We start from the raw sequence: 23,623 nt of genomic DNA on the forward strand, positions 1-23,623 counted from the left end.
ATGATATTATTCCGATTTTTAGTTCTAATTTATTTGTTTTGCTATGTGTAATTGCCATTTGTTATGGTACCAGCAGTATTTATGAAGGATTTAGTTAGGTTTTCGGGCTGTGGAATGAATAATGGAATTATAATGTATTCTTATGGGAAAATCCTGCTGGAGATACAACCATTTCGACGTACAAACATGGTCCTGTAACGAATTAACTTCGTATGTAGAGGTACCACTGTACTGCATGTACTAGTATGTCCTTGAAGATTTGTTCATTTTAGTCCAAGACAGGACAAGTACAATACAGCGTACACAATGGTGAAAAGATCTATGTGTCATTCCACTGTCACCATGTATAATGGAAACATTGACACCATAACTTGACATATGTTGTTATAGTTGTTTGTCAATAGCAGATGTCACAAAGGGCAATCTTTATCTGTTAGGGCCTCCTTCGGGGAGACAAATTCTCCTCTCCTGATAAGTCAGCAACTGTATACCTTTATTCAAGTTTGAGACAGCTACCTTTATTCTTCTAATATAACTGTCCTTTTTATAAGGTGCCATTTGTGTCCCAAAGTAAAAATAAGGCTGTATTTTCTCTAAAGCTGGACAAATATTCATTCAACTTTTTTGTATGTCATGTATTGTCAATTGCTTTCTGTTGTAAATTCAAGGGTACAGGCTCCTCAATTCTATTTTCAAGTTTAATTTAATTTACTTCTTGTAAAAGGTTTTGCTTTGTCTCCAGTGGGTTTCATTCAAATTCTGTCTGTCTACAAAAGTGTAAAAAGTCTACAAAAGAACTAATATAAGTGGGGAAAAAAATCCTAAATAATTGTTATGATTTTATCGTCCTGGATTAACTATATTTAATCATGTGTTGTTTTTAAATTTAAACATTTATCTATTTAATTGAGAAAAAAAAAGTTTCTGTTCGTCCCCGGTGTCACTGTCCACTCTGTTGTATTAGTGTCTTTATAAGAAAATTCTCCATTTATTAATGCATCACTCATCTGTGATAACATCACACCAGTGGCGGGAAATCCAACCGTGGTAAGGATTTATTATTATCAGGGGTGCACATAAGTGGTCCGCATGCGCGCATGCGTACTGGACGTAGACAAACGCGCTGGCCCTCAACGGCTTCCATACGCTTTTGCGTACCGATGGCTGACCACTGTATTTGCGGCGGACACAAGAAAATAACTTCTCAAAATGTCGAAGAGGCAGGCCACACCGAGTAATTACTTCCGTGTTCCCCCACCCCCGTCAAAAGACAGACGACAGAGACGTCACCGGAGCTACCGAAAAAAACGACTTTTGCTGAAATGTGGCTACAGGAGGTACCGTGGCTAGAAGCAAATGATGCTCGCACGGAAATGCGGTACAAAATGTGCCGTGAGAATCCCAATGTCACCGATAAGAGCAGCGCATTTTATGTAGGGTCAAAGAATTTCAGCCATCCAAACTTTGAAAAGCACGAAAAAAACAGAGAGCATGTGGCAATTAAGCAAACTATTGATGTCAAACAGGACCCCACTCGCCCTATGGACAAGTGGCGGAATAGGGCGGAATAAAGGTAATGAACAGCGACATGCACTGACAAACGTGTTTTTGCTGGCATTTTACAAAGCTAAACATGCACATTCAATGAGGTCTTATGAGGAGGACATCCCACTTTTAAAAAGGCTTGGAGTTAATGTGGGAACCGCATGCATGCCCTTTATTTTTAATTGGTGCTTTTTATTTCTTTACATTTCACTTCAAAGTAATGGCAATTTTGTTGTGCCAGTTGATGTTAATCAAGCATTAATTGTTAATATAATTAAAGTTAATTAATTAATAATTAAATTTATCGCATCAGGCGGGTCGGCTCTCAAGCTCAATGAGGATCAAGTCACATCTCCAGGTCCTCCTCTGAGAACCTGGGCAAAAAAATTATGTGCACCCCTGATTATTATTATTATTTTACCTCATTTAAAAGTCAGATTTTGGAGTTTTATGAAGTACGTTCAGTGTGGTTGATCATAACATGTCCCATCTGTTAAAGCTATATATATTAAACATTTAAATTACAATTAAATTGAATCATTTCAAGAGATTAATTTGTTAAATTACAGCTTTCTCATCAAGTATTCAGTCATGTTAGCTATTTTGCTATCATAACTAGGCTAAGGGCTAACATTACAACAAAATGTCCCTGCTGTTAGTGTCCACTCTGTTATGTCCAAATGGCACACTATAAAAGAAAAATGATCTAACTATTTAATGTCTCACTGGAATCAAGTACAATTCAATATACTCTAGCTTTTCGTTACTCATTTGTCTGCAGGACCTACACAGTGCAATGATGTTTATATCTTAAGGCTCTGTCACCTGCTGCTTCAACACGGCTATAGACATTCGTGTTAACGTGCTCAAGGGCTATGTCTGCGCGTGTGCAGTGAAACAGTTGTCTCCCAGATGAGGGGGGTGGCAAAGCGAGAGAAACGGAGAGTGAGCGAGCGAGAGGAGATTACCCTCACACGGTTGACTGGTCACTGAAGCGCCTGTGCGCCGCTCAGCTAGGCTCCACTAGCCTCAGGAGGACTTGACACAGATAAGATACACACTGCAATCATGTCCTGCTCGCGGGCTTACTGCTCCCCTCGTCTCTTTGTGCGTGTCTATCTAGCCGTATCACACACATGCACGCACACGCACACACATATACCAGATGCAGCATCCATTTGCCCTTGACATCCTGATGTCCAGGGCTGATATTAACTCATAGACAGCGATATATGTCCACTGTTTGCACTAGGAGGGCTAGCTGGGATCATTCACTTAGTTTTTTGTTATTTATAGTTCATTAGCTGCCATTGATGGTGATGGACATCCAAGGGAATGTCCATTTGCTGCCAGCCGTCCCAGTTTAAATGGACTATGACGTCTGCTTGTGACAAACTCATTCAAATTCTCGACAAAAGGATGACAACCTTTTGATGAACCTTTTTCTTACAGGAAATTAAAAATCAGCAAAACTCACAAAAAATATATATTAGTATATATTTAAAATGAAAGAACACTGCATATAATGTTTTATATAGCAGTTTTTTAATTCTTTTCACTTTTATATTAGTTTGGTCTGATATTGTTTAACTTATTGTCTTTATTAAATCAATGAACTTGTGCAAAGAAAACAAACTGACACTTCCACATGCATAAAAGAGACATTGACGTCATTTGTTCACAGAAGATTTTTTTTTTCGAGAGTTTACCTAAAAAAAAAAAAACAAGTAAAAAATTAAGTTTACCCTATTTTCTGGACTATAAGTCACACTTTTTTTCATAGTTCGGCTGGGCCTGCGGTGTAAACTCAGGTGTAGGCATGTGCCGTATGAGATTCTGACGGTACGGACAAAAAAAAACTTTTTTCCATTGAACAGGATTTTTACTTTACAAAACATATTATCAAATTAGAACATAAGTATAATGTTAAAATAGATAAAAAACAATATAAAATAACTGAAATATTCTCAATAAAATCAAAATAAATGCAGTCCTTTAGGTGAACCTAAACCCACATTATTACCATCAGAACAAAAATAATTATTTGCCATGAAAAGCACATGTGGATGACTTGTATCATGTTTACATTATACACACACTCTTTTTCTCAACACAGTTTCCAGAGAGAATAAAGCACCAGTTTTACCACCACTAAACACCCTGGAGTTATCTCTCGTAGCTGGTAGGAAATGTTCATGACAGTGTTTACTAACCTTTAATTTTGTATAAATGCGAAATCATATTGGGGGTATTGCCTCATCGGCAGCCACCATGTGTGAACATGTTTTGCATGTCGGTTGGCCTTTCTCCTCTAAGCCGCAGCCGTCTGTAACTTTTCTGTAGCCGAAGTATTCCCATACCAGCGATTTCGTTTTCTTCCATCCGGGAAAAAGTTCAGGAGATTCACTTTCTCCAGCCATTGTAGCACGGCTGACTCTCTGACACTGAGCAACAACCGGTGGTGGAGGATTGAGCCTTGCAGGTGCAAGCAAGGGATTTCTCCCTGCATTTTTGGGACATAAAAAATAGCTGATACCTTAGTCGGTATGACGGGAATTTTTTGCGGTATTGAAACAGTTTTCATATCACGATATACCTTGAAACCAGCAATCAGCGCATGTCTACTCAGGTGCGACTTATATGTTAATACTCATGCTCGAGGCGTACCCTTCACTTTGAGTTGTTGCAGTTGTTCAAAATTGATACTGAAGATGAAGGCTTGAATGGATTTGGTTGGGATTTGGAGTGAGATCAAGAGTTTGTTTTGTTTATCGTTATCTGAATAACTGTTAATCTATTAACAGATACCTATTTAGCACTTTGTTCTCATTTTTATTACAGCTATAATGTATAATGTTTTTGCTTGGTCTCTGATTAAATAAAATGACCTCCCCAAAATTCGACTTGTACTGCAGTGCGACTTACAGTATATGTTTCCCCCACCTCCTTTTTGTGCATTTTTTTGGCTCGTGAAACTTAAAGTCTGAAAAATACGGTACTAATTTTTTTTTTTTTTTTTTTTGTCAAGTGGTTCAAGATGAATAATTTTATTACCATAATTTCTGGACTATTGGCGCCCCTGATTACAAGCCTCACCCGGTACATTTTTAAAGGAAAAACATTTTGTACATACATAAGCCTGTCCTGTTTTTAAGCCGTGTGTGCCCACATAGTAACATGAGACATTTACATGGAAGTCTTCACCCACCGTGTCTGATATGAATTGACTTAGACTGAGAAGGTGCGTGGCGAAGTGTATCTGTCTTTCATTGTCGCTTGTAACATCTCTAATAATGACGCAAATTCACTTCTGAGCTTGTTCCGTCCTCTTCGTCACGCAGCAGACCGGCTTTAAGAAACCCGTTGGTAGGGATGGGAATCGAAATCCGTTTCCAATTCCGAACCGGTTCCTAGTGTTTCGAGGCCTCGACATCACAATGAAAAAGCCTTAACGATCCCTTTAACGTTTCCTAAAGACACATATTGCGTCATGACAATTCTTGTTGTCCAGACGCATCAAACTAGCACGGCGCCAAGAACCACTCGCTCCAAAGTTTGGCTACACTTCACCAGGAAAGAGGGTAAAATAAAAGGTTACGATGGTTTAGCGCGGACATTGCAGCCGTAAACAATGACAGCACGTAGGTTTAAAACGCTCGAAAGTGTGTCTTCACGAGGAAAAATTACAACAAAGCGACTTGCAGTCATTGCAAGGTGGAGATAACTGCATCGGGAGGGAATATGACTGCAATGTCCTCACGCTAAGTCTCAGTCCTGGCTATACAGCAGGCTAAACTCCCAAATGACAATGCAGAAGACGTTGGTATAATATGCTGACTTTATTCAACCATCACTTGAAGAGTGAAAGTAAAAATAGAAATGAAACAAATCAATTTCGTCCCCAATAACAAACAGGTTTGCATCAATGTAAATCAGCGATGAATAGCTGCTAATACAATAATAACACATATGGTTAGAATGCGTTCGCTAGCATTAGCACATCGTTCAAACCACTATACAACTGGATTTAAGTGTCCGATCGCGAGTGGAAACAGACAACAAAAACACAAAAGATGATACATACAGGCGTTGCCTCTGTAGATATTTTACAAACATTACCAAAGAACGTAGGCTCGTAGCAGTGTTTCCCTCTCTCACTAACTCGTTCACTCGCTTGGATGCGGCACTTCTTTGCGTGTAAGCGCCCTCTTCTTTACGTGAGCGCGTTCTTCTTCTCGTGAGGAAGCGCAAGGGCGCCCGCACTTGAGCGTGAAAGCACCATAAATACTAAAAGGCATGCATTTCAATATAATGGCAAATAATACACTTTAACACATGGGTCCCCAAACTATGGCCCATGTTATTTATTTCCTGGCCTTTTTCTGTGAGGAACTCAGAGAGGTATTTAATTAATAATAGGATCCACTGGCAGACTTGTGCAAAAGCTCTTCGCAATGCGGCCAGTTTTGGTAAACGATCTCTCGCCGCTGGTCATCCAAGCCTCCCATTCAACTCGGACTGCCACTTTAAATGCACGATTGCATGTATCAGCTCTGTTTCCTTTTTGATCAGCCACTACAGTTGCTTTTAACTGAAAAGCTAATTCATATGCATTTCTTCTAGCCTTTTCCATCATGCGGGTTGGCTAATTTCACTCAGGCGCAAAGATGAGGGTCTGCTACTTTTATTCATGCACAAAGCACAAAGTTAAATTACCGGTAATAGTGCAAACAAGCGTCATCCTCAACACATACTGTATATTCCACGTGTCTCACATTTTATGCTCCAGCGCCCCTGGCGGCCGTTTGAAAAATCGATAAATTGGCCGCATCATTGAACACGCCGTAGGATTCAAAATTAGAGAAAAAAATAGCGGCTTGTAGTCCGGAAATTTCGGTAAGTTGAATGAACAAATCTGAACATCAATACAATGAAATGAAGCAGATTCATCTGAAAAAAAAAGAGTTACTGAAACATTTGTCATAAATGTCAAGTAAACTATCAGGAAAATCAACGTTGTCTTCCTCAACGTGGCCGCTACTTACCGGTAAGAATATCGTTAAGCTGGGGTGCTATAGACCCTACTCACCAACGTCACAGAATGACGTGTCGCTGTATCCGGCCGCCATATTGTCCGTCATTGTTTATCCGTATTCTCAATGGTTTCAATTTGTCGTGCAATTTATAGTGCAATTCGTGGAAGCCCCGGTGCTTTCAGACGCTGTAAACTCATTGGATGCGTTGCAGAAAAGGCGTTATGTGGAAAAGCTTCAGTCTATCCATTCGCCAGATCCATATTTGATGCCTAAATCGATATTTTTCGACTTGCTGTCTTCGCCGTCTCTGCCTGACATCTGCTACCCTGATATCTACAACTATCTTGTCCACACAAAATCAGCCTATTCTCACGAAAGTTTGAAAAACTTTAAGAGCAGCACTCTAAGCAACATTACCCCGTGTGACCCTTTACTTTCAATTTTTTAAAATGGTGAAAATCAAACAAAACAAAAAAAGTTGACTGCGATGGCCGACGCTTCAAGGATAGGTGGATATTGGACTATTTTTTTCAATAAAATATGCAACAACTGTGTCTGCCTCATTTGCAAAGAGACAGTCGCTGTTTTCAAAGAGTTCGATGTATATTACCAAACAAGACACGATGACATGTACAACATTACAGGGAAGATACGCAGCGAGAAATTATAGCAAATTGAAGCTAGTTTAATTTCACAGCAGCAGTATTTCGCAAGAGCCCGAGTGTCGAAAGAGAACGCCACAAAGGCGAAATTGTTGAAATTATGAATTTAAATAATTATAATAAAGCAAATGTGACACACAGAAGGGCTTGCTAAAATGTGTATAAAAATATTTTTCTACGTATATCAGCCAAGGTAGCCCCCCACATTTTTACCACACCAAATCTGGCCCCCTATGCAAAAAGTTTGGACACACCTGTTTAACTGATGATCCGGAGACGAGGCCAGCTTCTTTCACTTGGTACCAGCTAAATATTATTCAAAAAATAATGAGGGCGGAAGAAATAAACATCTTGAATTTGAAACTGTATGTTGTCGGCGATTAGCCTCGCAATGATCTTAATTGTGCTTGTCGGCCCAAAACCCTCTAAATATATATTAAATGCATCTTACCAGATATAAAATGACTACTACGTAATCTGTGGTGATCGTTTGGTGCCCAGTTTTCTCGTCGAATTGCAGCAGTCCATCTCGCTCTCCTCTCCGGGTCTCTCGGAATACGGTAGAACTTCAAGTCTCTCCGTCTATCTTCTCTGTTACTGCAACCAACCGCCACACACGCCTTCACCATTTTGATTATTAATGTTAACGAGCAGAAAAACACGCCATAATAGGAGGAATTTACGTAGCGGTAATGCTTTAAACCCGACGAGCTGACGGACAATATGGCGCGGAGGCGTGGTTGTGACGTCATGTGAGTAGGGTCTATAGCGCACTGGCCTATGCTTCTTTAAATATTTAACTGTAAACATTACACATTGACATTCAGTCAGCCACATACTAATAAGAGTCCAGCTATTCGCAGAAACAAGGAAACAGGACCAACTAAAATAACTTGAAAGATGAAATTCTAAACATTGTCAACACAAATATTCTCACAAACCTGCTAAAATGATGACAAAGATCATTTTTAAAAAATCATCTAAAAATGCAAGGTCACCTTTAAACAATTATATCGGGTGAAACCGAATTATCATCTGCCCTAACACCCTCCCAGGACCCGCCGCACCTTCTCACTCCTTGTCACGCCATGCGACCATTCAGATAGCAACACGGCATAATATACTTGCACTAAAGAGAGCACTGGGAATTATATCACTCGTATGTGGGGGTGGGAAAAAAGGAAATGTGACTGAAATGTTTTGAGAATTCTATTGAGCTTGCAGTGCGGCATGGTTGTCCTCCGGTATCAAGGGGGTCTGCATTCTTTTCTACTCGCTGCCTGTGAAGGATGAAAAGCGTTGCGCTGTAAACGATGTTATTGACTTTTCCGCTCCATTTTTCCCCATCCTATCTAATTTTTCTCCTCACCGTTTCCTGAAAGTGAAAGAGGTGCACTTGAGCATTGTCCTTCTCTGCAAACTATACAGCATTGTTTGTTTGTTTTTTGTTTTGTCACATGAGGCCCATCAGCTCTCACTATCTACATTCCCTCAAGACACATTCACAGTTTTGTCTTTTTCATGATATTTTTTAATACTCTAGCTCACAGGTGCTAACTCAAGGCCCGGAGGCCAGAACTGAGTTTTAAATGAGTTTGATACCCCTGTTGTAGCTATTCCTTTTAGTTTCTGTGCTTTCCATTCTCACTTCTTTGAATAGTAAAGTCAAATCTGACTTTAATCTATCCACAAGGACCCTAAACCAGAGGCCGTGGACGACAGCTGTGATAAAAACCATATCCTCGAGGATATGTTGGCTTCGTGGCACTTTGAGTGGATGCTAACAATGGTGGTAAGTGGGCATGCGTGTGCTTTGTTCCACTGTCCACTACTGACTCCCACTGGTGTGTCGCTGTCTACTTAGGTCAATCGTCACCTCCTTTAAGCCTGTCTTCCTGTCTTGTCGGGTTTTCTGTACCTGTACCCGCTTGCACGTTCTGTACTTAACTGTAGCCACTGTAGCCTTCCAGGCTAATGATGAGGCTTCCAGCATGACGGTCTGCCTAGTCTCTTTATGTGACTTCCCTGTAGTACTGCGAGATGACAGCTGTAGATTGAAGTGTGGTAGTGTGTTAAGTATGCTCTGCCTGTGGGACTGTAGGCTATGTGGTATTTAAGGGTGATTTGAGAGTAACTCAAGCTAACAGATGTAATTTCTGCCTTTTAAGGGTACACACCACGCCACTTATTGATTCACATCAGTACAGGCAACCTTTATCTTACTTCTCAATGTGGGGTGCGGTGGTGATAATCTTGTGGCATATGGATAGGGTTATGATGGTAAAACTTTATAAAGCTCTAAATAGGATTCTGTAATGAGCTGAAGCTAATGAACCGTCAAACCGATGCGGCGGTCTAGTGGTCCACCTTGTAACACTATATTAACTTTTTCAGTGGCATTGACGATGATAGACGTCTAATCATGTGCCTGTTTTCGTCCTTTTGCAGTGAATTTGGAGACGTTTAATCCATTTTGGAGGTGTATACTAAGCGCCTTTCCATCTTTCAGGCTACTCAAAGCACTTTGACACTACATCTTCATTTACAGTACCTACTGATGACTTTGCATCAGCCGTTCAGTATCCTTGAGCAAGATACTGAACGGCTGATGCAAAGTCAAATGAGGTCACCAGGGCGGGAAATCGAACCCTCTGGGTTGGGGAAGCGACTGCTTGCTTTCTTAGGCGATCCATCGTAGTCGAAGATGACGTAGCTTCTGTTGTTTGGTCAGTGGCTAGAGTTTCTGGCGATGATGCCACTCCATATGGCTATGAAGCCCGATCCTGGAGCCACTAGGGGTGTGACAATATATCGATTAGGTGATGTTTAGCGATAATTTGTAGGCCAAAAGGTTATCGATACGCTCCCACCAAGAATCGATTGTTTTAAAAAGGTGTCAGTTTAAAAAAAAAAAAAAAAAAAAAAAGGTTATCAAAATCTACCAGAAGACTTGTATCTACAATAGCACACTGGCTGCCATTGACGGTGCTAGATGTCATGATTAGGAGGGGGCAAGGTGGACCCAAATGCAGGGAAAAACGAGAAGGCAAGGCTGGGTGGTGATCAACTAAAAAATGTTTTTAGTCGGAGGAACAACACCAGGGCTTGGACAGACAAATAGACAATGACGTAATAAGAAGACAGCACACGGGTAACTTAAATACAGACATAGGGTAACGAGACAATGAGGCACAGGTGGGTGAAAGACACACTAGGGCATTGTTTTGGGGTGGTGATTTTTGACATTAGGGTTAATTTTCGAGTTAGCAGGGGTTTAGTTAGTTGGTGGAGTTGATTTCAACAAATTCTGTTTCGTTTGCAAGTTATTTGTTAGTTTCAGGGCTGCGGAGTGGCTAAGCTAGCGCGAGTCAATAGCACCATTATAGCATGCCAATAAAAAAACGATACAGATCTACGAACAGATCCAACATAGTCAAATGAATTCAAAACATGGATCATTGTTTCAAAACACCCATGCGGCCAAAACAACGTCACACCAAACTGCCATAATTCATTTCATTCTGCAGGACTATTTTCTGCGTAATACGACCTCAATAAAGAGGAGTGCTTCGGTCACTCGGTCTCACGCTGCATTCGAGGAAGGTGGGAAGTCTGACTTAGCCCGCTTAAGTTGCGACCTTAAAGCATTCCAAGAGATTGTAAACAGCAAAGATGGCTTTTCGCCTTTAAATGACATTTTGACCTCCAGCAAACCTGACCTCTCATAAGCTATCAAATAGTGGAGGCGTACTAATGATATTTTTCCAGATCAGAGGTTGGAAACTCTGACTTCCCACCTTCCTAGAATGCAGCATCAGACTGCTGAGTTAACTGACGGCCGGCAACATGGTGAAATGTGCATTTAGAAGCTGTGGAGACATATAGAAGAAACGGGCAAAGGAAAGTTTCACAAATTCCCTATGAAGAACGAGAAAAAATATAAAATGGTTACTTGCTGCTGGCTACGACAAAAAATCAGCAGTGAAGTTCAGCAGAGCTTCTGGATTACAAATGTTGCTGTTCATAATGCAATTATTGATATGCAATGGTAAGTTTTAATAACCTTATTTAATAACCTAATTATCCTGAAAACATAGCCAACACTATTGATTGCATGGGTCATCGATGATTATCATGTGTGCATATGTTTTATTGGCATGCTATAATGGTGCCATTGACTCGTGCTAGCTTAGCCACTCCGGAACCCTGAAACTAACAAATAACTTCCAAACGAAATGGAATTTGTTAAAATTAACTCCACTAACTAACTAAACCCCTGCTAACTCGAAGATTAAGCCTAATTTAAAAAATCCTGAACTCCCACTTTAACAGAACTCAGGGCATAACAGCTAGACACCCAATTCATTTTGACTGGATTGGACGTCTAGCTCCATCAATGGCACTGAAACCAGAGCATTCAGCCAGTCCTTTGTGGGCATTTACAGGTCATGTCCTGTATATTTTGGAAAAAAATCGCAGGTTACTTCCTGTTGGTTTTTAAGCACCTCCTATACATTCTTGAGTCACTTCCTTTTCAGTAACCCAAAATCAACAGGAAGTGACCCGTAAAGCAACAGGAAGGACACGGTCATAGACGTTCAATGCATTTGAAGCGGGAGGAAAGTGAAAAAATGTTCATTCGCTGCCGCCTCCCCGTTCAAATCGACTGGACGTCCACTCGTGATAAACTCATTCCAATTCAATGCAGGAGGAGGAAAAGAGATTGCGTTTCCGTTTATTGTTTTGTAAACTATCCTAAAATGATTTCCAGACCCGTGTATCGGTAGTTGTTGTATCACCATATCGTGAGAGCATCGTTATCGTGAGCCTTGTATCGCAAATAGTAGCTAAAACCTTCGTTCATTCGCTGCCATCCCTCCAACGTCAAACAGTTTGGACGTCTATGGCCATCAGTGGCACCCAAAGCCAGGCAATGAGTTCATTTCGGGGCATTTCATGTCATTTCCTGTTTACTTTTGGTCCCTTCCTTTTCTTTTTGGGGCATTTACGGGTCACTTCCTGTTGATTTTGGGGCATACTGAAGAAGTGACTCAAAGTTGTCCCCAAATGAATAGGAAGTGACTTAAAATCAACAGGAAGTAACCTGTAAATTCCGTAAAATGAACTGGAAGTGACCTGTAAATGCCGACTGCCTGTGTATGCTCTGGTTTCAGTGCCATTGACGGCGCTAGGCATCCAATCCAGTCAAAATGAATTAGATGTCTAGCGCCGTCAATGGCAGCCAGTGAGCCAGCATAGACACTAATCTAATGGAAGATTTTGGTAGCAACCTGTTGGTTCCTTTTTGTTTTAAACACTAGCCACGTTTACGTGCTGACTTTTATTCATACCGATTCAAATCATTCCGAATGGAAATTTCACATCAGCTGTTTACATGTCACTTCATCTATTCCGATCCAGCGTTTACATGTGACTGCCTTTATTCCGAAAGGACGTTTGACAACTGCCGTCTGACATGCGCAGATTAATCAAAACAAAGCGTCACGTTGCAAAACATGGAGATCGATCGTCAGATCAGCTGCTGTTTTAACTTTTCGAGTGGAAACAAAACTTCAGAATGATACGCCGTTCATTTAAAAAGTTGTGTGGGTGCGCTGTGCGTGTGCTTGGAAGCCATGTTGCAAGTGACGTTACTTACGTCACCGAGTGACGTCACCACGTCAGTACGGAGCATGCGCAGAAAGAACGCAACCAGACAACATTCCGCTTCCCTGTTTACATGATATAATTTTACTTCTAATCGGTTTGGGAAAAGGAATATTCCACCCCTATGAATCGGAATGAAATTCCATTCGGTTTGGGCCTGTTCATTCCGAATGAGGTGTTTATATGGAACACATTTATTCGGTTTGAACAAATATTCCGATTTTAATTGGAATATTTGGCTCCATGTAAACGTGGCAAGTGACACCTTTTTAAAACAATATATCGATTCTCGGTGGGGGCGTTTCAATAACCTTTTGGGCTACAAAGTATCGCGATTTATCACCTTTTTGATATTTTGTCACACCCCTACTACTTAACCTATTTACCTCTTCTTTGTTTCACTGTGATAACATCAAATTTGATTGCGCATGAATGCTCTGCTTAGATTTTTTGTCTTATCACAAATGTTTTTGTTTGTAATGATGCCAGTATGTGGAAAGTACAAATTGTCGGCGCTGAGAAAAACTTACACCGTGGCACTTTTCTGTAAAATGTGTGACAAACAGGTGGCTAAAAAATTAATTAAAAACTTGCTAAACACTTGCTAAACTTCCAAAGCATATGTAGACAGGTGCCTTGGCATTTGGGAGATTTAAGTAAGCTCGTGAGTGATTTTTCTTAAAAGTTTCCAGGGAAAGACAAAAAAATATTCCATATTGCATGGAAAATCCCCATGCTCATTATGTCCTATGCAGCAATATGTACTTCCCAGCTGTTATTGTTCTCAATCACATACAAGAGCGGCTGAAGCAACTGCACTTTTCCACTGATGAACTATGCATCAAAGCACTAGGAAAGGCACTCGCTGCACTGTAGGTGAGGAGTTCCTGTGTGCTCTCATGCGCCCAAAGTAACTCGAGCAGAGCAGCGTCACCGAATAGGATGTTGACGCCTGCGCGCGCTCCTTCTGCATTGTCTCTTATTGGACAGAATGTGGAACACAACACTTGACAGCAGTGTCTTCTGGATTTGAAAGTCAGACGTGTTAGCAGGCAGCCGCCACCTTTTCTTTTAACAAGAGTCATAAATCTGTAATGAGCACAGAAGATGCATATTTTATTTACTTTTTTGAAGACGTGAGCCCTTCACTTCACACCAGTGCACTCTCGGTCTTTCGCTATTTTATTTATTTATTTATTTTTAACCCAAACAATAGTTAAGGCAAATATTGAAACTTTTTCTGGGTAATATTAGGGGTGTGACACAATTGCCTGGCACGGCCAGACTGTTCTCCTTCTATTTTTTAAACACCGTGAGATTAGTCTGGGACCCAGCTCCTTAATGACGTCTCGAACTTGAACGAAATCATCTGTGCAATCAGATTTGTTTATTTGCGTGACTGTTCTTAACGAGCAACGTCACTCTTGCACGTCGGAAGTCGTCTCCACAACAAATGGGAGAGCCGAGAATATGTTACAACCCACGGTAAATTCTGTTTTAAATGACCAAAAACACATCGACACAAGTCATTGACAATGGTCTGTCTCGCGCTAACCATGTTGAATAAACTTCTCCATTCTCCGCTCACGCTAGAGTTTCTTGTCAGTTTACCAACTGTCACGTCCGCCCGCCGCTGATTGGTCCACTCTGCTCTATGTTTGCTGTGGCTTGCTCCGCCCTGGGAATTTGATCCGCGGGACGGTCGCCAGACTCTATCGCTCTAACAGCAGTGAGTCAGGAGTTCCAGGCTAGTGACACAAAATCAAAATGGTGATATATCGGGATTAGGGGTGTGACAAAATATCGAAATGGTGACATATCATGATACTTTGTATCCCAAAAGGTTATCGACATGCTCCTGTCAAGAATCGAGATACCGTTTTAAAAAGGTGTCAATGTTTTAAAAAAAAAAAAACAATCAAGTTGCTACCAAAATCTTCAAACGAATTGGACGTCTACTAGTGATAAACACACAGCTGAAGGATGAAAATTATGTTTTTCTGTTTATTAGTTGCTTGTAGAATATTCTAGAATGATTTCCTGACCAATGTATCGATAGTCGTTGTATCGCCATATCGTCAGATCATCGTTATCGTGAGCTTTCGTGATGCTTTGTATCCTAAAAGGTTATCGATATGCTCCTGCCAAGAGTCGATATATTGTTGATTGTTGATATATTGTTTTTAACAGGTGTCACGGTTTAAAAAAAAAAAAAAAAGAAAAAAAAAAAAAAAGAACTATCAAGTTGCGACCCAAAATTTGCTGCATTTGCTGTTGATTTTCAGCCTCTTCCTGTTGATTTTTGGGGAATTAATAGGTCACTTGTTAATTTTGGGGCATTTACAGGTCACTTTCTGTTCATTATAGGTCATTTTGAGGCCACTCACTGCTGAGTTGGAATCACCACCTATTTATTTTGGGACATTCTCAAGTCACTTCCCGTTCAGTAACCCAAAATCATAAGGAAGTGACCCATAAATGCCCCAAAATCTACAGGGCGTGACACTAAATCAACAGCAAATGACCTGAAATGCCCTAAAATTAAACTTATTGGTTGCCATTGACCGCCATCGAGCTCCAATCCATTTAAAAAGGGAGGGATGGCTTTTTAATTTTTTTTTAATGTATTTTTTTTAAGGAACTAACAGGTTGCTACCAAAATCTTCAATTATAATGCAGTGGTGCCTACATTAGCTCACGGGCTGCCATTGACAGTGCAAGACATCCAATTTGTTTTGACTGGATTGGACGTCTAGCACCGTCGATGGCACTGCAACTAGAGAAGGTCTTGTGGGCATTTACAGGTCACGTCCTGTTCATTTTAGGACATTCACAGGTTAATTCCTATTGAATATAATTTAGCCTGATTTTTCACTTCCGACTCATTTGGAACATTCAGCACTTCGAAAATCAACAGGAAATGATGTGAAATGCCCCAAAATGAACTCATCGCCGGGGACTGACTGCCACTGACGGGCATACAGTAGACGTCCAATTCATTTGAACTGGGATGGTGACAGCCAATGTTTATTGGCTGCCACCTAGTGCTGCTACGATTAATCGATTAACTCAAGTAATTTGAGTAGAAAAAAGCCTCAAATCAAATTTCACTGCTTTGAGGACTCGTTTAATTAGAGCGGCGTTATACAGGTTTGTTTTGAAAGTGTTTGCAGTTAAATTGATTTGGTTGGATATTCTGCCCTCTAATGGCAACTGTGAGTATGGCATGACTCATTTAACATTGCTGAATCTAGCTGCACCCTGCTAAGACCAACATAAGGTATGTTTTTGTTTGAGCAAACATGTTTTTTTATGCATTTGTAGTTTAGCTTATGGGTATATTTGGCCGTTTTTGGTGGGAATATGTGTTTGAACGATTAAGAGCATTGTAAAAAAAAAAAAAAAAAAAAGTTAGCATTGTAAGTAGGGCTGTCAAACGATTAAAAATTTCAATCGAGTTAATTACAGCTTAAAAATTAATTAATCGTAAATAATCGCAATTAATCACAATTCAAACCATCTATAAAATATGTCATATTTTTCTGTAAATTATATATATATTCTGTAGAATAAATTGTTGGAATGGAAAGATAAGACACAAGATGGATATATACATTCAACTTACGGTACATAAGGACTGTAGTGGGCATTTCACTCTACTGTCATTTAAATCTGTCTTATGCTGTCCTCACTCCGAAGCGTCTACTTTTTCCAAAGCTAGACAGCTATTGAACGACGCCTTAATAATCAGACTTCTTCCTTTTTCATCTGATTTATTAACAAAATGGCCTCAAACCATTTTCCTCTTTAGACCGTCGTAAAATTACAAAAAAAAGTACACAAGCATTGCATTAGCAACAACGTTAGCTTAGCACGCTATACAGGTTTACTAAACATAAACAAAAAGCGTCTCATACAAAGTCCAAATGTCCAAAGTGCGGCCCGGGGGCCGAATGCGGCCCGTGGTCAAATTTCATCCGGCCCCCAGCCTCTGTCATAAGATCAATAACGTCTGGCCCGCACACAGACTTAATAAATTGGTCAGCAGTACTGCTACCAGCATATGAAGTAGCTAAATGCTGCTCCTCATTTACCCACTAAAAGGCAGCAGCACCCTAAGCACCCTGTGTGATCCTTGACTTCCAATTATCTAAAATGGCGACAATCAACAACAACAAAAAGTTGACTGCGACGGCTGACGCTTCAAGGATAGGTGGAAATTGGACTATTTCTTCCATAAAATATAACTGTGTCTGCCTCATTTGCAAAGAGACAGTCACTGTTTTTAAAGAATTCAATGTGAGGCGATATTACCAAACAAGACACGCTGACATGTACGACAAGATTACGGGGAAGATGCGCGGCGAGAAATTGAAGCAACTTTTGAAGCTAGTTTAATTTCACAGCAGCAGTATTTCGCAAGAGTCCAAGAGTCGAAAGAGAACGCCAGTTGCGAGATTGTTAAAATTATTAATTAAAAAATAATAATAAAGCAAATGTGACACACAGAATGGCTTGCTAAAATTTGCTTAAATATATTGTTCTGCGTAAAGGACGTCAGCCATGGTCGGCCCCCCACATTTTTACCACACCAAATCTGGCCCCCTTTGCAAAAAGTTTGGACACCCCTGATCTATCGTCTATTAATACTGATACTGAAATGACACCATGGCTAAAATCTATAATATGAACGGAAAACTTCAAATTCTTTGTATTTCTCTTGAGTATTTTGATTTAAATAACAATACATTTGAATACATTTGTCAGAGATCTAAAGATGACTTCAGAGTTTTGGACGGGCAAAGAAAGATGGTGCTGAATAGCAAAAGCAGGCCAACAGAGGACAAGTGTAATGTTGTCCCATCCATCACACTCAGCCTGGGCGCATGCGGGGAAGGACAGGCAAAGGAGACGGCAGTAGCAGGGGAGCAGAGGTGAGGCATAGTGGGGAAAGAAAACGAGCAAAGTGGGTGCACTCTGGGTTCCAGAAAGGGGAACAAAGCACAAAAGTCGTGGGGACTTTGTCTTTGCTCTGCTGACCTTGGAAGTGATAGAGTGGTTGCAGTGCTGAAGGTGATGAGAAGACTCACATGCTAACACACTATACCCTAAGGTCACACAAACATATGTAACTTTTATTTTTGATTTAATAAAAAATTAAAAGTGTAGATATGCCCGGCAGTTTGCATCTTGAGTTACTCATACCATTTGTCGCATGTTTATTTCGTTACTGGTTATTCAATGAAGTGATTGAAAGTGCACCGGCGGCTGCTTCTACAATTAATAGGCATTGATGAATTAACCCACTGATGCATGAATTATGAAATCCCTGGTCAAGATTTTTTTCTAAAATATTTTTATTCTTCTTAGGACATGAAAGTAATGTTCAATTTTCTATTTTCCCAAAATATTTTTTCATGAAGTTAGACATGTCCTAACCAGTAGACTCCATGCACCTGCACACTCAACATAAAACAATTTGACTTAACTATTCAAAATTAATTAACTTGTGTTCTATTGTGAATATAGAAACCCTTGATCCTGTTTATGCTTTGATAAAAATTTCAACAATTTTTGGGAAATTTCAACACTTGCAACACTATAGGCACAAGGTATAGGCTTGAATAAGAAAACTAATTAACCTTATCGTTGTGACTCCTGCACCTATGCACCAATGTCTCTGTTGTTGTCTGACAGCCATTCTTCATCAATGTTGTCACTACAGTCATCATCACTGAAGCTGGATTGAATTTCCTGGGCTATTCTGTAAACTGCCTTATTCTTTGCTGCTTTTGAAGTCTACAAAATAAGTTAAAATGCATATAGTAATGCATACTATAGCAAAGATAAATGCGTATAGTAATGCAAAATACTACTAATCTGCTTATCAATGTGTAAATTAACTGCTTATGAATATAACAATTACAGTACATACTATTAGTGTAATGTAGTGTAGTTTAGAATTAGTGTTAATTCTTGTATTGATTATAATTTGATTTAGATGAAAATAGTAAGGATTTCCTTATTTGTAAAGCCATTTGTAAAACACCATATACATACGTTCAATATTGCTTTTAACGGAAGTACGTAGCTGCTTATTCAGCTACATTAGCCCAACATTAGCCCCTAATACTCTGTCGTACGACCCACATAAAGACAACTTCAATAAAACATGTTGTTATATGGACTTATGATCCGCCAGCTTGCTGTCTCCTGTCGTCTTTCAAAATTATACCTGGGTGACGGCACTTCAGGTGTTCATTCACGGTCGACGTGCTGCCGTGGTATGCAAGCTTGGCACTGCACACGACAGTGTACCCTCCTTTGTTTCGTTGAAATAAGTCCGTGCTTAGGTCACTGTGGTGCACTTTTTTGGCTTTGTGCCACTTTCCCCGTATGAATCCCGGGCGTCCGCCATTCTCAATTTTCCACGCATATATCTTTTTCAACCCTTTATTAACTGTCAACAGAATAGTGTGCTCGTCGACGGATTTACGTCATCGATGACATGGACTACGTGGACTAGTCGGGACATCTGTACTATTTTTACCATACATTTGACTGCCGTGTTATGTGTCCTGATCCATTTTTTTAAAGGCCTTTAGTGCGGCCAGAGACTTTTAGGACCTTGGAGAACTAGAAATAGTTCTTAAAAAAATACCCACTTACTGTATGTGTGAATGTAACCCTAAAACACTTTGTCTTTAGAAAAGGTCAAACTTTTAAATAAGGTCTCCACTTCTCTATGGTGCTCCCTTGGCTCATATGTGTATATTTATCCATGCTGTGGGCAGTGAGGAGGCAAAGAGAATAATTACTCGTGTAGAACTTGTGCCTGGTTCACCTCCAGCAGGAAGCCCTCGCTGGAGTTTGACTTTGGCTTGTTTGGAGTACACCTTTGCGCTGCAAGTGTTTGCAAATATATTTTTTTGCTGACTGCCACATGGTCTTTTGGCAGTCAGGCTGACAGGGAACGATTGCTGGGGAGCTAAAACATGTTCCGTTTTTGTTTGTTTGCTTTTTGTTACCTGTCCTGTTCAGCTGTTTGTACATGCAGAATGGTAAATCTGAATGCCTTCACATGCTAAATGTACCACTGGGGAGTTGGGTATACTCCCTTTTTTGTTATTTTTATTTTCAGTTATTTTTTAAAATATCAATGTCATTGCACTGCTAATGCTACAACATTGTCACATGTACCTCACTAAGTAATATGTTCTCAGACAGCAATTTGGGTACTGCATATGCAATATTTGCACAGTTCCATTATTGCATTTTAGCACTGTTACATCAATATCTATGTACGATCTGTCATTTGCACTATCATATCCACCGTCTGTCTCCTGGCCTAAATACTGTAAAGTGTCATACACACACGGTTATATTACCACTACATCACCACTTGCTTCTCATCACTTATTCACTTTATTCCCAATATGTGTTTATATTAGCCTAATTGTACTTTGCATTTTTTTATACGGTGAATGTTATGGAAAAGATTTATTCTATTCTATTCTATTCTATTCTATTCTATTCTATTCTATTCTATTCTATTCTATTCTATTCATTCCGAAAATGCAGTTGGAAAGAGGGTTTAACTTATTATAGAGGAACTGACTATTTTTAGTAATTAAAAATCAAGCAAATAAATAAAACTACCTGGCATCCGCATCGGTGGAGGCGTGTGAGCAACAATACTAACGTTTTTGGGCCTAAATAACCCAAACTTTGTATGTGGACGCAAGGTCTTAATTATAATAATTTATATATCTTTTTCACTATAAGTCTTTGTTGTATTTTTGGAAATATTACTTTAACATATATTATTTAAACAATAAATAAATGTATAAATTAAGAAAATGTTAATAAAAGCTAATTAATTTTATATATTTATTTATTGCCTGCCATCGACAATGATAACCATCCATCTCATTTAAATAGTGAGCACTGAATGTAAATGTTCATCTTTCAGTGTCATTGTCGGCGCAAGACGTTCAACCCGTTCTGACTCGGAGGTCTGGCAGTGATAATTGCTGTTAGCACTCCCAGTTTAAATCCCAGCTGTAGAGCCCCAACCCAGAGGTTCTGGATTCAATCCTGCACCCTGGTAACCTCGTCTAAGTATCCTTGAGCAAAATACTAAACTCGACGTTCTCCTGGTGCTGCATCATCAATAGGTGCATGAGGAATGTCAACATGCTTTGAGTGCCTTAAAGAAGGTATGTGTGCTAAAAAAGTATAATTCCATTTACTATATGCCACCCTGCTATAGGTAGCGTTGTAAGGAGTAATGCGTTAAATACTGTGGAACCAAAACAAATATGGCCCATCTGGACCGGCAATTTTACAAGTGTGGTCCCACCTCTTTTGCATTTTAATTGAATCATCATTCAAGTATGCTTTCTTTTTATTTTTCAGCAATCCTTATATGAGCATATTATTATCCATTATTAAACACCGCTGAGACTGTAATTGACATGATTTCCTATGGGCATCACCGACTATTTGACATCCATTACTCTCATCAAGTACAGGAAGAGGAATACCTAGCATTCCTTTGCTGGGAGATTTGTGTCTAAGGTTTGCATCATGTGTTGCAAAGTGTGACATGAATTCCAAGCTATTACTTTAACATGGAGTTACCTGCGTAGGAGCGAGCTGAGCAGGTTCACTGCGGGAGTGCTCTCATCAATGAAGACAGGAGGCAGCGCTTGTTAAAGTGATGTGGATGTGTGAAGGCGTACAGTACACAGAAATCGCTAAGTCAGGCTAACCACATTGCACTCATTGGTGACTTGTGGTGAACTTGCTCAAACGCTCCACTAAATATTAATCAAGGGAAATACGTGCATTGCGCGTTGACTTCTCTTGACAAAAGCAGAACAACGTTTTGACCTGAAGCCTAGAGCCAAACGAAAACGGACACTGAGGACGAAGTCAATTAAAAGGGGCTCAAATATCAAAAGGTGGAAGCACACAGCTATTCAAAGAACTGTTTAAACTAAAATCCATGAATATATTACCACAGCATATATCGCAGTGACACGGCATGATTAGTGTGAAGAAAACGTGACTGCTGTGCTAAAATTGCACCTGTTTCTCATTGTTTCTGTTTCCTCTACTGTAAAAATTGAAATGTCAAATGAAACGTGACAGAATGCTAATATGTGGCTCCCAGAGGGGAACTCAAGGCATCCTTGTTGATTTTGTATCGAGAGCAGACATGAGTTCTACCCTAGAAAAAAAAAAAAAATTGCATGTTGGTGAGTGAGGCTGAGAAAGAATTCCACATCTAGTACACTAACATAGAAAAAAAACAGTGACCCCGCCCACACTATCTTTGGGTTAACACCTTTTTTCATATGATGTTTTCATAATTACAAAGACAAAAGCCACCTTAATTCGTAGGCTACCACTGATAGCGATAATGTTTGAAGGCATTCAGATTTACTATATCTGTGTACAAGCAGCTGAAGAGGACAGGTAAAAAATAAAAAAAAAACACAACAAACAGAGTGTAGCTTATTAGCTGCTGTCTAGCGAGCAATTGCTGCCAGGACTTCCCATGCAAAAAGGTCTGGACGTCTATCTGTAGACATCTATTTGTCAATCATGGACTCTTTTGGTCCTCTAATTTGTCTTTGCCTATGAATGTACTTCAACCTTGTGAGAGAATTTATTCATGCTTAAAACACAACCATTATATATTATATGTTGAAGGCTTTTGTTATGCTTGCATGAGAACATTATAGCATAGAGTATCATTGTTAAAATAATCTGTTGTAATCTTTTTGAGTGGGCCGTCTCATAGCCTTGACGATTGTAGACGGAGTCAATATGCCCAAATTTAGACTGTCATTTTCCTGTTGTTTCCAATATGCCCTGAATGAGTACAATATAGCAACTGTGGCTTATCAAACTTCTTCCTGGCCACAGCTTGTGAGTCAAGGTTACAGCTTAAGGTGGTTTTCCCCTATGAGAGATGCTTTTCTGTAACTTGAGGTGTTTTTAGTAAGTTTCGATTTCGTTTTTATGGTGTCAACCCATAAATAGAGGGATTCCCTGTATCTCTCTTTTGTCCACATGCGGAGAGGCGCTTTTTGTGTTACTCTGCGTCTGTACCCAAGAGCTCTTGTACTAAAACCTACTAAATCCATGGTTGTGGTCGTATTTGTTTCTCTAATCTAACTATCGAGGTAACACTTGTCTCGGAGTTCAAACTTGAGCTTCCCTGACAAACCTATATTATTATCAATCTAAATTGGAGTCTTTACTAATTTTAGGTGTAAGAAAATGCCTAGAATTGCTTTTATGACACATTCCAATACAGTAGACCCTCATACCTCCCCATCAGACACAAATTTATATAAAAAATTATGTCATTTGTTTGTGCAGTAAAACATTTTGCTTTACAATTCTTTTATAGGTCAATCTGAGGTCAACCAGCAACACCCCCCCCCCACATTTTGATCTAAATCTGCTGAAAATGATGTCAATAATTTGTGCTGGCTTGTGTTGTAAAGGTTTTCGTTTGAGCTGCAGCGGTTTTGTAGATACTCTACTTTTAATTTATAGTAACGTAACGCAGCCACCCATCTACGGCTGGATGGAACCGCAATGGTGCATTTGTTTGTGCTGTAACAAATTTTGTTTCTGCATCTACAGTTTTGTACTCATGATACGAGCACAGTCCGTTCCACGACCAAGGTCATA

General features: G+C 39.8%; 1 protein-coding gene across 3 annotated transcripts in view; it reads left to right on the forward strand.

Annotated features, from left to right (window-relative positions):
* Nucleotides 1-23,623, forward strand: part of LOC130913862 (multiple C2 and transmembrane domain-containing protein 1) — a 266,167-nt gene that overhangs the window by 206,535 nt on the left and 36,009 nt on the right. The window contains exon 18 of one of the 3 annotated variants that reach the window (XM_057832765.1): nt 8,937-9,035. The exons of the other annotated variants lie outside the window; for them this stretch is intronic. Coding sequence (XP_057688748.1) covers nt 8,937-9,035 — 99 coding nt within the window. The remainder of the gene's footprint in view (nt 1-8,936; nt 9,036-23,623) is intronic. 3 annotated transcript variants of the gene reach the window in all.

This window comes from Corythoichthys intestinalis, chromosome 3, assembly GCF_030265065.1.
Source record: "Corythoichthys intestinalis isolate RoL2023-P3 chromosome 3, ASM3026506v1, whole genome shotgun sequence".
NCBI classification, from domain to species: domain Eukaryota; kingdom Metazoa; phylum Chordata; class Actinopteri; order Syngnathiformes; family Syngnathidae; genus Corythoichthys; species Corythoichthys intestinalis.